This window comes from Cetorhinus maximus, chromosome 22, assembly GCF_964194155.1.
Source record: "Cetorhinus maximus chromosome 22, sCetMax3.hap1.1, whole genome shotgun sequence".
In the NCBI taxonomy this organism is placed as follows: Eukaryota; Metazoa; Chordata; class Chondrichthyes; order Lamniformes; family Cetorhinidae; genus Cetorhinus; species Cetorhinus maximus.
Genome location: NC_135900.1, coordinates 7,854,390 through 7,868,577, shown reverse-complemented (window position 1 = coordinate 7,868,577; position 14,188 = coordinate 7,854,390). Strand labels below are relative to the sequence as shown.

The window sequence follows — 14,188 nt, the reverse complement described above, 5'->3', positions numbered from 1 at the left end:
TTTTAGAGAAGGAAATCTGCCAACCTTGCCCGGCCTAGCCTACATGTGATTCCAGACCCCCAGTACTGTGGTTGACTCTTTGCTGCCCTATGAAATGACCTAGGAAGCCAATCGGCTCAAGGGCAATTAGGGATGGGCAGCAAATGCTGGCCTTGCCAGTGACACCCACCACATCCCACGAAAGAATAAGGGAATTACATTTCCAGAGTGATTTCCCCACACCGTCACCACCCAGTGGAAAATTTCTAACATCCGCTCTCCAGATAGATGAAGATTTTAATGCAGGAAGACACTCGACTCCGTGGCTTCCAATCGCTTGCGATCAGACAGCTGTTTACATGAAGTAAGGGAATAGTTGATATGAAAGCTGTGTTGGCAGCTCCATCTGGCTTGAAGCTTCAGCAGAGCTTTGTTGTAAGTACATGTGGCCTCCCAACTAAAGACTAAATTAACTAGTCATGCAATTCTGTCAGGAAACCAACCTTGCCTTCAGTGTTTACTAGACAGAAATTTTTTGCTCATTCCCTTCTGGACCCAAATGCACTGCCATTTCAAATCCTTTTGGTTTTCTTTATGCTCCAGTGCTTCCCGCAGATGTTGCCAGTTCCTGAATGGGAACAGAGTGGCTCGATCTGGGATCAGTGCAGAGATGCTATGTGAAGGATTTGTTCAACACCATTGCCATATCCTGATTTGCACCCGTAACACTCCTGCTCATGTTATCCTTCAAGGGTTATGGGGACTTGGACTTTGTTTGCCTTTGTTAAATATTTTTCTACTCGTCTCATCTATTCCTCCTGTTAATTATCCCGGGCTGTCTTTGGATAATTTGCCTTCGTGAACATTGAACTCTGCATGTGTTTAGTTATTGACACAGGGATCTGAAGCAGATTGATTATTATTTTCCCTTTTTACAGGAATGTAATTTGATTTTCTATGAATGCAGTGCTTTCTCAGGCGTCAATATAACCAAATCCATGTTGCATTTGGCCAGGTAAGATAGTAACTTCATTGAATCAGAAGATGGTGAACACCTGGGAGTGAGTCATTGATTTGTATATTTTAATGGTTGCATCACATATTTAAAGCTTTTTTTCACAACGCAGTAACATTGTCCATGGGGACTTGTGTATTTGCTGGTTTGCTATAGATTTTATATACCTGATTTATCTCCAAGCAGTGCAGAGATGACATTAGTTTTAAATCTACAACAGGTTTAATTACAATACTTTTAAATATCTCAGTAATTATAGGATTTCTACAGACACGCTCTCAGCCCAGATGCTAGCACCTTCAGCATGGTGTTAGTACTTTAAGCTCTCTGGCTCTACCTACAGGCTTAAGCAATTAAGTGAAGAGAACATAGATCAGTGAACAGGCTAACATAATTAAACACAGATCAGTTAAACCATTGAACCCTACTAGAGACGATAAAACTAAACTTTGATTCTTGACTAACCTTCTGTTTCCATGTCAGTCCAAAATGCAGAGTAACACAGAGTTGGTAACAATTTCCTTGGATATTAGGTATTGCCCTGGTATTGACATCTAACATCAGTGTAAAAACTAAATATGTAAATCTAGCTTAGAATTGTTTTTAAAAATATTATGGTCTAGATTTGTCTGCTTATCCTGTGTAGCCAAGGATTAATACTGATGCTAAAGTCACGAAGACTGAAAGTGTGAGCTTAGAAGCCAATGATTTTTAAAGACTTATGTAAGATTTACCCTATGTCACAGGCCCTCCTGAACTCTCCGAGGATTTTAAATGGGAAAAAATATTTTTATTTAGATGCACGTTCCCTTTATCTCACTCATACACCAGTTGATGTTTAAAATGCTAACATTAGATGGTGTTGAGAATATTCACCTGGAGTAGACAAAGTAGAATGGGGCATTCCCAGGGACAGTAGTGTCCCTTTTATTGTAAGGGTTCGAAGAGGGGCAGGTTAACGGGCTTGCTTGCAGGCCAATATCTGATCTCTCCTTCCACGTTCAGTACTGCCGGTCATGGAAATGAGGCAGGGATCATTGGCCACTCCGTAGGGAGAACTCTGCAATCTGCTCCAAAGCAAACACTAATAGAGCAAAAGGCACTCTGTGTAAACTCCACACACACAATCTCAGTGAGTGAATCCACCGGCAATGGGGAAAATACAAAGATTCCCATTAATTTGACAACCAAAGTCTTTTGTGAGGAAAATGCCACCCGTGAATCTGTAATGTTATAAACATCATATGAGGTCAAGCGTGAAAATATGAAAAGATTGCTGCTTCACTATTGATTAGACCGAAGTTTTGGTATATACTTGATTTTGAAGATTGAACTGGTTGCCGTGTGGAGGTGAGATGCAACTCAGCTATGGTCTCATAGAATGGTAGAAAAGATTTGAGGGGCTGAATGGTCTCCTCTTCTTATGTTCCTTTGAGCCCTTTATGAAGTGCTATAAACCAGGGGCCTTGGAATGCTTAAAAGACTTTGAACCAGAATCTGACCGTGTGTATAAATGGTCAAGGACAGCCCACCACTTGGTGAACTCTGAACTCTTTTGTTGTCAAGCTACACGCTGGATACTGTGTGAGATCATTAAATCCATAATCCCTATTGGATTGAAAGTACAATACTGAACATTCACAAGCACTGATTCATGTTTATTAAGACATAACATGATGGAGAAGAGAAAAAATCAGGTACATAGAAATTACAACATGGCAACAAGGCTGTTCGGCCCATCCACTCCATGTCGGTGTTTATCCTCCACAGGAGCAGCGTCCTAATGCCATGAACTTGCCCTGTTCCTACAACCACTTATACACAACTAGCAGAGGAGGGTATGTGCTGGGAGGGTTGTAGGTTTTCGACTACAGCTTCTACTGGGCTGCCCAAGCCTCCTTTCCCCAGTGTATCATTTCCAGCTTCTGCAACCTGTCCTTATAACCCGGGTGCCCAGTCCCCAGCCCTTGGTTTAGTTACTCCTCACGGGATCCTAGTCTCGTTGTCAGTTCTGTGTTTGGGCTGCGTTGCACGTGCTGTCTGTCCATCACAGGCTGCCCTCGTCTGGGTGACCTCCATTCAGCTGAAACACTCACAATTCCACACACAATTTGCTCTGCTCCCTTCCCTTTAAGCAAGGGGCCACATGAGACTTCTCACTGCATCTCATGAGCAGCTATTGACAACGCCAGACATCCTCTCGGTGGAGTGAAATGCAGCTTGAGCTATGCTGGCAGATCAATATCTACCTGAAACCTACCTCCACCTGAATCCCTGAAGTGATATTAGCTCAACCTCACTCACTCTGTCTGTTTTCTCTATCCAATGTCAGCAAAACAGCGCTGGCTTGATTAACCTGTGTGTTTTAAATGTGCTCTAATTTTAGCTTGAATTATGGATTCTAAGTGCTCACAGCTAATGGTTAGGCCAAATGATCTGTAATTAGCCTCTTCTCGCATCTCGAAAGAAGGTGCTACATCAACCTATCTCCTGTTTCATCGCACAATTTGCACATTTAATGAGTGTTGATTGTGAGAGAGGGAGAGAGAGATGAGCTGTTATCTTTGTCCTAGGCCGAAGTTCTGAAGCTCTAGATTTTATAGATTTTATTGGAAGGAATGACACTCACACAATGATATAGAGATTGAGACATCGTGTTGCAGCTTCTGAACTCAGTCACAGGATGACTAAGCCCCAAAGGGTCTTCCCTAGAGTTTTCACATCTTAACCTCAGTTAAAGGACCCAATACATCATCATTCCTCGTCCGTGACTGTCGCTAGTGATTTACACTAGCTCATCCCTTCAGAAAGCGAATCCTGTAACAGGATTCTGTCCTTGCACACACAGAATAGACAAACGTATAGCCGTTAAACAAAACATTTTGCGTCAGTTAGATGGTTCGAGTGACACAGGGGAATAGTCAGCAATGGCGCCATGGTGATTGGCGCCAGTGGCATTCTGCGGCTATCGCTTATTTCAGTACGTTCTGCGCAAACTGTCTTTTCATCTCAAAATGGAGCCCTGATCATAAAATGGGTTCTTTAATGAAACAATTCCTGTGAATGTACTGGCCAGGGGGATTGAGAAAATTCTGACCAGAGCCTCTACTCTCTCCGCTTTGGCACTGGCTTTTGGAAAGAAGGCAAAGGGGCCGGCAATAGAGGAGCCAGGGATCATCTCTGTTGTTTTATTGTTGCTTGTGGTGGTGGGGAGGGGGATGGGGGTCGGGGTAGTGGTCACTGATAGTTTATGTATTCTGGGAGTTGCAAGCTTTTCAATTAACTGGTTTGTAGGCTAATAGCTGTTTTCCCCTCGCCCTTATGTTCATCCCGATATGAAGCTCTCAGTTCTGGTAAAGGTTTATACTTATTGGCACTGATGTGATGGGCTGACTGGCAAATGAATGTGTTGGACTATTCTACATATCCAACCATTAGCCATCTCTGCTTCATTTCCAGTTACTTGTTTATTGTGCGAGGTAACAATAGCAAAGGCTGCAGGGCCTTTTTGACTATAAAGTTCCTTGTATATATTTTCCAAATTTATAAGAGGGGTTATTTTTTTTTTTGGAACTTTCAACTTGCTATTTATTGTGATGGAACATTTATTTGTTTGTTCATTTAGACTTCTGAAGGAACTAGAAGATAAGGTAAAGGAGAAGATCGTTGAGCTGAGGGAAGAGCCTCCCCAACAGAAAACTTGCTGTGCGAAATAATAACCAGGATTTATCACACCTGATCACCAGAGGCCACTTGGAATCACCTGAGAGGAAAACACTTGGTTAGGCAATTGCAGAGAGTGCCTGAATGAAAGACAGAAACTGAACTTCAGTCAGGTTTGCCAGCTGGCAAATTTACTGTCGAATTCTTCAGCCAAAGTGATGCTGTTTAAAGAATGTGAAGCGTGGCCGCGATTGGGGAATTCTCCACATTTTAAATTCTTGCAGCAAATACAATGGGACTGTTTAAAGAGTAGCTAACAGACTGACAGACTGGACACAGTGGGAGCTTTCAAATTGGACCACTTATTTCACAAATGAAGCAAGCTATGAAACTTGGAATGACACAATCATTTGTGTTTTGCTGGGATGAGTTCTGTATCCCTTAAATCTCTGGCATTGGCTCTTGGTTTTTTTTTTAATTTATTCCTCCATGGGATGTGGGCTTCACGGGCAAGGCTAACATTTGTTGCCCAGCCCTAATTTTTTTTTTTTTTTTGTAAAAATATACTTTATTCATAAAAATCTTCAATCACATTCAAAACCATTTCAAAAACAACATTACAAGGGTACAATCCAGGTTAAACTTTTACAAAATGTATCACCAGGTGCATCAGTACAAACAATATTACAGTCATTTACAGCCTTTCATTTTGATCTGTACAGCCCGAGGGGCTCTAAACAGTTCCCAGTCTCTCGGTGCGCTGTGGTAGAAAGGTCTTAGACAGCGACCCTTCCCCATTGCGCCTTTGCGGCAGCTGCCCCAAGCTTTAGTGCGTCCCTCAGCACGTAGTCCTGGACTTTGGATTGTGCCAGTCCGCAACAATCGGTCGGGGACAAATCTTTGTGCTGGAAGACCAACAAGTTTCGGGCAGACCAAAGCGCGTCTTTCACCGAGTTGATGATCCTCCAGCTGCAGTTGATGTTTGTCTCGGTGTGTGTCCCTGGGAACAGCCCGTAGAGCACAGAGTCCTGTGTCACAGAACTGCTCGGGATGAACCTCGACAGCAACCACTGCATCTCTCTCCAGACTTTCTTTGCAAAGGCACAATCCACAAGGAGGTGAACAACGGTCTCTTCCCCACCACAGCCACCTCGAGGGCATCGTGCAGAGGGGGTGAGACTCCTGGCGTGTAGGAAGGATCTGACGGGGAGGGCCATTCTCACCACCAGCCAAGCTACGTCTTGGTGCTTGTTGGAGTTGCCCAGCCCTAATTGCCCTCGAACTGAGTGGCTTGCTGGGCCACTTCAGAGGGCAAGTTCAGAGTCGCCCACATTGCTGTGGGTCTGCAGTCACATGTAGGTCAGAGGAGGTAGAGATGGCAGATTTTCTTCCAGATTGAACCGAATGGGTTTTTACAACAATTGACGATAGTTGTCATGGTCACCATGACTGAGACTGGCTTTCAAGCCCAGGTTTTTTTAAAAATTGAATTTAAATCCTACCAGCTGCCCTGGTGAGATGTGAATCCATGCCCCGAGGGCATTAGCCTGGGCCTCTGAATTACCAGCCCAGTGCTGTTACCGCTATACCACCCTGCCTCCCCAGTTGTGTTGCATGTCTTAGGCAATAGGCAAGAAAATCTTGTAAAACAATTTTTTTAATGCTGTGCAGCTTTTAAAAATGGGGGAAAAAAAAAACCTGGTGTTCTTGCTGTGAATATGGAAGAGGTCCAAAGACGGAGAGGATATAATCAGCCAGTCAAGAGGAAGACAGACTTTTCCAAGTAAACATTCAAATGATCCATTGAAACCTTTGAAGATATTTCCAAAGGAATTTTTGACCTGATTTTATTTAAAGTAACTCTCAGAATTTGTGTAGTTGTACAGTTTAAATTAAATTAACACCAAAAATATTTAGCCTGATTAGAATTTTTATCAGTGATGGAATTAACTGGATTTTTTTTACTTCTAACAAACTTGTATTCCGACACTCTTCCAATGTGTATTTTGGTTGATTTTATGGATGTTATAGAAGGGAAGTCACTATTATTTCTACAACCTGCTGGACTTGCTATGTTTACAGTACTAATCCCTTTAGTTTTTTGTTTTTTCCACCTTGTTTGTACAGAAACATGTTATAGGAGAACCCGTAGAACCTGATGGAAATACCAGGGGGTTGAAGAATTATTATATTCATTTAGCACAGACAAGTGCGGTCAATGACACTTATAAAACAATTTTTCTTGGTCTATTTTCATGTCAGAACCAGCGTTGATTTAATGTCATGTACAGTGTATTTTTTTAGATTTCAATCTCGCCATAGTGCCTCTGTGCAACTCTTTCAGAACTAAAAGCTCTGTCTTGTGCCAAAATTAAAATAGCCTTTTACCATTGTGCTCGCGATCTTGGCTTCAGTTTAATAGTGCTGGATTTGTCAGGAATCCACTGTGTACAGAATTAAAGCTTCAGCTCCTTGGCTCAGCACCACTAAAACATTCTTTATTTTTCTTTTGGTTTACAGAGAGGGTGGGAGAGAGCGCAGTCTGAATCTTGAATCTTCCTGCATCCCTATTTATGAAGTCTATGGGTGTAGTGGCCCCTTAATAGTAAATTGTCATTTTTTAAATTCATTCATGGGATGTGGGCATTGCTGGCTGGGTCTGTCTTTATTGCCCAAGCCTAATTGCCCCTTGAGAAGGTGGTGGTGAGCTGCCTTCTTGAACCACTGCAGTCCATGTGGTGTAGGTACCCCCACAGCGCTGTTAGGGAGGGAGTTCCAGGATTTTGACCCAGCGACAGTGAAGGAACGGTGATATATTTCCAAGTCAGGATGGTGAGTGGCTTGGAGGGGAACTTGCAGATGGTGGTGTTTCCATCTGTCAGCTGCCCTTTTCAGTGTTCACTTTTTGCTTTTGTAGCTGATGCTTCAAAGCAAAGAGCTAGGCATTTGTTTGAGACGCGTTTTGAAAAAAATCAGTGTACTACAAGCAGCTGAAAGCAGCTAAAGTTGTACTGACACAGGAATCGGTCGATACAATCTCCAGGGGCTGTTATGCTGGAAGAAAAGGGGCCGAGGGCACATTGGAGAAGTGGCAAAGAAAAGCCCTTCACCTGGACATGGTGATCTGCACCCGGCCATATTGGCACTCATTAACACACCATTGCTACTGCATTCCAGTTCAAATTGTGGTTTTGGGAGAGTAACCTTAGTACGAAGCCTTGTTTGGGATTAGTTAGTGCAGCAGGTTCAGGATCGATGGCCCATTGACCAGCAGTGTCTTTTACAGATTCCCCCACATCGTTCTTTTTGCAAAAAGCCTCGAATATAGTCCTGTGCTAGCACCTGTGTCGCATAAATAAAACGAAACTGCTGTCTCTGTGTATGTTTAAACTTCATTTATGCAGTTCATTTATCAAGAAGCATACAATTTTAAACAACTGTTAAAACCAACAAGTTATTGCGTCTCCATTAAAAGTTAGCCTCTATTTAATGAGGCGTTCAGCTGAATATGCAGCTTCCAAAGAAGGTGCTATCTTCAGCTTAGTATAACATCACAAAGCCTCTGCGGGAAAGACCAGGCTCTGATTTTGCGTATTCCATCATTGATCTTGGATTTTGTGGTCAACAGTGAAGCAAGGGCGCTGTTGACCTGGAAGGAAACTTCGCTGAGCGATCTCTGTGGTGAGAACTTCAATTCTCCCAACGTGAAATTGGTTCTAGCGTAGTTTAATGGGAATTCCCAGCATTGAGCTGCAATGATGTCATCAAGCTGCCTGAGCAGCCAATCACACAAAAGAATTCCCACGGACAGCCAAACAGGAAGTGAAAAGCATGAATAAATCAATTTTTTGAAGTTTAAAGTGGAAGCTGAAATATCATGAACAGACTTTAAAACGGTCTTCATTATTTAAAAGTCTAGCAATTAATCATAATTGAGGCACTTGATAATGGGTGGAATTGTCCATGCCCTCTGGCATTGGGCATGTTTGGTAGCGTGAGTGGACATTATGGCGAGAAGGCCAAAAATCGGTTTCATGACGTCGTGAAACCAGTTTGTGATCGTCCGCTCAGCCCGTCGACGAATGGCCACATTTCCCACCATTGGACGTCGGGAGCCTCATTGTAATACATCTGTATATCATTATAAGGCCAGCCCACTGGAATCACCCCCCACCCCCCAGTGGATCATCCGCCCACATCGGCAGGAAAACACGCCAATGCAGAACACGTCTTGCCAAGTGTGACGTGCAAAAGTTGGGACTTACCGCCAGGGCCTTGAACACATCGCGGACATCCGAGGAGCAGAAGATGCTGGAGCCCAACACCAACGGCACACTGGAGGAATGCCCACGCCAGGCTGGGTGGATTCTCGTGGACATGGCTCTGCTGTGAAGCTGCTCGCAGAAGGTGAAAGTCACCGTTGAGGGTCTGCTCACAACAGATGATGGTCAAGGGGGTAGAGAGGAAGGTCCAGCTGTGCTTGGGACAGGAAGATATAGGGTTGGAGAGGAGGGTCTAGGATTGACTGGGAGAGGAAGAGGTGTTGGGGGGGCGGTAGGGGTGGAAGTAAGGTTGGGAGAGCGGAACAAAGATGTGGGGTGAGGTTGGGAGGAAGTACAGGGGGAGGAGGAGGGGGTAATGGGGGAGAAGGCAGCAACTGGGGAGGTAGGTGTATGGGGGGTGGGAGGTGCAAGAGAAGGAGTTTGAAAGGGGGAAGGAGTGCAGAGAGGGGAGGGAGTAAGGGTGGGGGGGGGGGAAGTGAGGGTGTCTGAAGGAGTCAGGTGGGGCAAGGACTAAGCAGAGGGGGAGTCCAGGGTGGGAGGACTAATGGGGGGGGAATCCGGGGGGTGGGGGAATGGGTCCCAAAGGGTCCGCGGTGGGGGATGTCCAGGTGAATGTGCAAGGGAGGGCTCTGATGAGTCCATGACTCCCTCCTGAGAAGCGAACTGAGGGTGGGCACGGTATGAGGGAATGGTGAGAATGACTGAGGGCAGAGTGAGGTGGTAGAGTGGGAGGGTGAGGGTGTGACAGTGTCGGCAGAAGGGACGGTGAGGGTGGTTGGTGGGAACTCGGAGGCAGACATGGATTCTGAGGGTGGGAAGGAGGAGGCCGGGGAGGTGAATGTGGATGGGGATGGGATTTTCAGGAAAGATGGGAACGTGCACGTTCACCTGGACATCCCGGAAGGAAACCTTGCTGAGCGATCTCTATGGTTGGTTGGTCACGGAGGGGAGGTGGAAGGTGATGCCGGGGTGGGGGGGGTCAACAGTGATAGAGGAAAGGAAGTGGGTGACTGGGTGAGGGGAAAGGACATGAGCGTGAATGAAAAACTGAATCAGCACCTTGCTGTCTAAATTAACAGTGAAGCAAGTTGTGGTGGGCGAGATCAGGTACTACATGGGAGTGTGATCATTGGATGGGCGGAGATACAGGTCAGCTCAGATTGCAACTGAAAGCAAACCCCAGCAGGCAGCATTGAAAATGCTCGGGACATTGCAGTGAGTGTGATTCGAGAATAACCTGCGTGTGTGGGAGAGTGCTTGCTCGAGGCTCTGAAAGGCCCTGCCACACACTCAGATTTCTCCCTCCAGAATCACTCATTGGCTGGCTGCTCCCTGTGGTGACAGAGGATGAGGTTGAGGGGCCTACAGGCAAAAGGGACTTGGAGGGAGAGGACAGCCTCTGAGATTACTGAGTAGATGACCCAGGAGTGTCCAGTTGCCGCTCCTTCTCCCCTCGAGTGTCCGGGTTCCCTGGCCTGACTCCTTGAGGGGAAAAAGCACCTGGAGGGATGTTGAGGTGCCCCATTTCCTCTTGTGTTGCCACTGCAGGAACTCACCCATGGCTTCCGCGGTGGAGGGCAGGTCTGCGCATATCTCCGCGATCTGCTGGACCAGGGTCTCCATGGCATCCGCCATGCTCCCCACGGAGACCATCGTACACGCATGTGGGCATCACTTCATCAGAGAGCAGGTGGACCCACTCCTCCAACCCGCGTGCCACTCTGCTGAGGGCTTCCAACAGCTCTGTGTGATGTTCCCCCACCTTCTGCTGACTCTCCACGATGAGTTGGAAGGCCGAATCCAGAGGTTCGTCATCTGACTCGGACCTCACAGGTGCCTCTTCCCCAGCAGCCCTCCGAGTGCCGGGGAGCTCAGCTGAACCTGCCTCCTCCTGCTGCGGACACGTGTCCGTGTGGTGACCTCCAGATTGTGAACCCGAGCCTGCTCTAGATCTAGGTCCCACTGAGGTGTGTGTCTCTGCGCTGGTGGAGGGTGTGGGTAAACGTGTGATGGGTCTTCCAGGCTGCTTATTTCTAGCTCTTCAATGGAGAATGTGGATGGAGCTGAGGGACTGGCTGGCTGAGGGTGTCACTCACTTGGCAGAGCTCCCTGTGAACCACAGCAGAGATAATTAGTGCCTGGCAGCAGAGTCCGAAGCAGGAGAGAGAGCACTCACAGTTGCATTGAGAGAGGGATGATGTGGTGCATGATCCTCATGATGGTGTTTGCCACCAACCTCACCGTTACCGTAGGCACGGTCCACATCCTCACCAGCCAGCACGATGGCAAACTCCTCAAAGTGAGGGGCCTAATATGGGCCACTCCACCCCCCGGACTGGACCTCTCCCTGCTGATGTGAGCAGCCTTCTCCTGCATGGAAACGGATGGAGTTTGAGCAGGACACATGGCACTGCGTGGAATGTTTGTGTGGTGAGCGGAGCTATGGACAGGAATGAAGATGTGAGCTCCAGAGGGTATGAGCCTGATGGAGATGTGAGGGTGTGTGTGAGAGTTAGTGGTGTTGTCCCTTGAGGTGTGAGATCCCTGTGGATGTGTGATGGGCTTGTGAGTGTGAGAGTCGAGAATGATTAGAAGAGTGACTTACCCTGGTGGAACTGATGAGCCCGTTCACACTGGGTGGCACTGGGTGGCTGTCCTCTTTTGCAGCCCATTGGTGCTGACCACCGCTGCCCCCGCTTCCCATGCTGGATTGGTGATGCCGCTGTCCCTCCTGTGACCAGAGTGGGGGTAAAGGACATCACAGCGGGCTTCCATGGTGCCCAAAAGGCACTCGATGAACACGTTACTAAACCGGGGGCCTGCTGTCTTTTTGCCTTTCGGGGCCACCCTGCCTTTTGTGCAGCCGCCCTGGGCTGGAAGCACTGAGAGGTGTGCACATAGCTGCACTTTAAATGTGGTGCCTGGCATGATGAAGCAGTGAGGGGATGGCGTGGCGGGCGAATGAGAGCCCGCCTGCCATTGAAACGCCGTGCTTCCTGGGAATGCATAAATAATGCGGTGGTTTGGGACGATACAGCGTGAGAAGCCGCCATTGTGGCCAGAGGGTAAAATGCCGTTTTCCCTGCCTGCTACCACACAGTGCAAATCTGGGATGATTCCGCCCAATATTTCACAAATATAAAGTTTTTCTTTTTCAGGACCATATAGGTTGTTCAGGAGTAGTTACAGCTCAAGTTGTTGTTAAAAGCCTAGTTACAGCTCATTGAACAAGGCTTAACTTTTTGTGTGGTTTTTTAGCAGTGATACGAGAGGGGAAATGTAGGAGTTCTCGCTAAATCAACTGATTTCTCTGCTTCAGGCTCCTAGGAGTGGGGGCATCCACAGTGCAGCCTGTGGTGGAGCAGGAAATGGCAGACATCAACTTCAGGATCTCTGCATTTACCTGACAATATGGTAAATCCTGAAGTTGAGGTTTGGGAGGGATAATGATGGCGAACCCTGATAGTTTGGTGTCAAGAACTCCTGCAAATTCTGGACCTTTTTTCCTTTGGTAACAGAGAAAAGCAGAGAGTGCGGAATATTAGTTGAGAAATGAATAATGTTTCCTACATTACAACAGTGACTGGTCTTCTTAAAAAGTGGCTCTAAAGCAGCAGCTGATTTGTACACAGCAAGATCCCGCAATCAGCACTGTGATAATGACCACATAACCTGTTTTTAAGTGATGTTTGTTGAGGGACAAATAGTGGCCAGGGCACCACCCCCTGCTCTTTGAAATTGTGCCATGGGATCTTTCATTGTCCACCAGTGAGAGCCTTGCTTTAATGCCTCATCCGGAATTTGGAAATGTATAAACGCAAGTGCATTAATCTTCTATCTTTGAAGGGCTGGCAATTGGGGCCCAAAGCTAGGTACAGGTCCGAAGCTGATGTTGGGATTTCAAAGGCAAAGGATGACCACACATCTGTCCCGACCGAAGCCAATGGAGTTGGCAGGAGAAGAGCCGGGGCACGAATCCTCAACACTTGAATATTCCACAACAGTAGCGCACAGAGAGACTTCCCTGTGAGTAACAGTGGACACCCGGCCTATTGTAGTGGGTCCCAGCTGGACTGTGGTCTGGACCCCTCACCACCAAAGATACATTTCAACACTGTAAAATGCTGCATTTAAACAATTAAAACCAGGAGTGGGGTGGGGTGGCTGTGGTTAGCGCATCACAGTTCTTTATGAATGGGACAATAACCTCCTCCAAACCACCCATCCTGAAAGTACAAACTACGGCGCGTTACAATGTGGGGGAGAGCTACCCAGGCTCATTTAATGTGGTGGTGTCAACACCTACTATTCTCAACCTGGTACATCGACACAAGAACTTGAAGCAGGAATAAGCCATTCAGCCCCTCGAGCCTTCTCCGCCATTCGATAAGACCATGGCTGATCTGGTTGTGGCCTCAACTCCATTTTCCTGTCTCCCACCCATAACCCTTGATTTCCTTGCCAGTCAAATTTCTGTCTAATTCAGCTGTGAATATATTATTTTAATGTATTCTTTCATGGGATGTGCTTATCATTGGCAAGGCCAGCATTTGTTGCCCACCCCTAATTGCCCTTGAACTGAGTGGCCAGATGGGCCATTTCAGGGGGCAGTTAAGAGTCAAGCACATTGCTGTGGGTCTGGAGTCACATATAGGCCAGACCAGGTAAGGACGGCAGATTTCCTTCCCTAAAGGACATTAGTGAACCAGATGTGTTTTTACAACAATCCAATAGTTTCATTATAATTCTTAATGGGGCTAGTATTTTATTCCATTGTAGTGATGGAGTCGAGTGCGGCTGGAGACGCCAGGCGGGAGGGCAGGTCAGGTGGGCACTCTGCCCCCCGCTTTTCGGATGAGTACCTCCTGGAGGAGGCGGCTGCCAAGAGGGACACCCTTGTCCCCAGGGATGGGAGGAGGAGGCCACCGCATCTCATCAAGAGGGCATGGGATGAGGTGGCATCCCTGGTGAGCAGCCATGATGTGGTTCAGTGCCAGAAGTGCTTCAATGTCCTGCTGCGCTCAGGGAGGGTGAGTATCATGGTGGCATGGATCAGTGTTAGGGTGTGGCCATTCCCCAACCCCCCCGCCTCCACCCCCCGTGGACCTCAGGGGTGCTGGAGTCTGAGTGCCACCTGTCAATGATGCTGGAGCTGGCCAAGGTGGTGAGCCCTGGCTGTCTTGACTGAGTGCCTTGCGGCTCGAGGGCCACAACTCGGATGTGCCCTGTGAGGTGTTCCTCGTTGTTC

General features: G+C 47.1%; 1 protein-coding gene across 1 annotated transcript in view; it reads left to right on the top strand.

The window, feature by feature from the left end:
- Positions 1 to 6,224, top strand: part of cracr2aa (calcium release activated channel regulator 2Aa) — a 106,304-nt gene extending 100,080 nt beyond the window's left edge. Inside the window, exons 17-18 of the mRNA XM_078567715.1 lie at positions 918 to 994; positions 4,620 to 6,224. Of these exons, the coding sequence (XP_078423841.1) occupies positions 918 to 994; positions 4,620 to 4,710 (168 nt within the window). The 3' untranslated portion in view covers positions 4,711 to 6,224. The remainder of the gene's footprint in view (positions 1 to 917; positions 995 to 4,619) is intronic.
- The last annotated feature ends 7,964 nt before the right edge of the window (positions 6,225 to 14,188 follow it).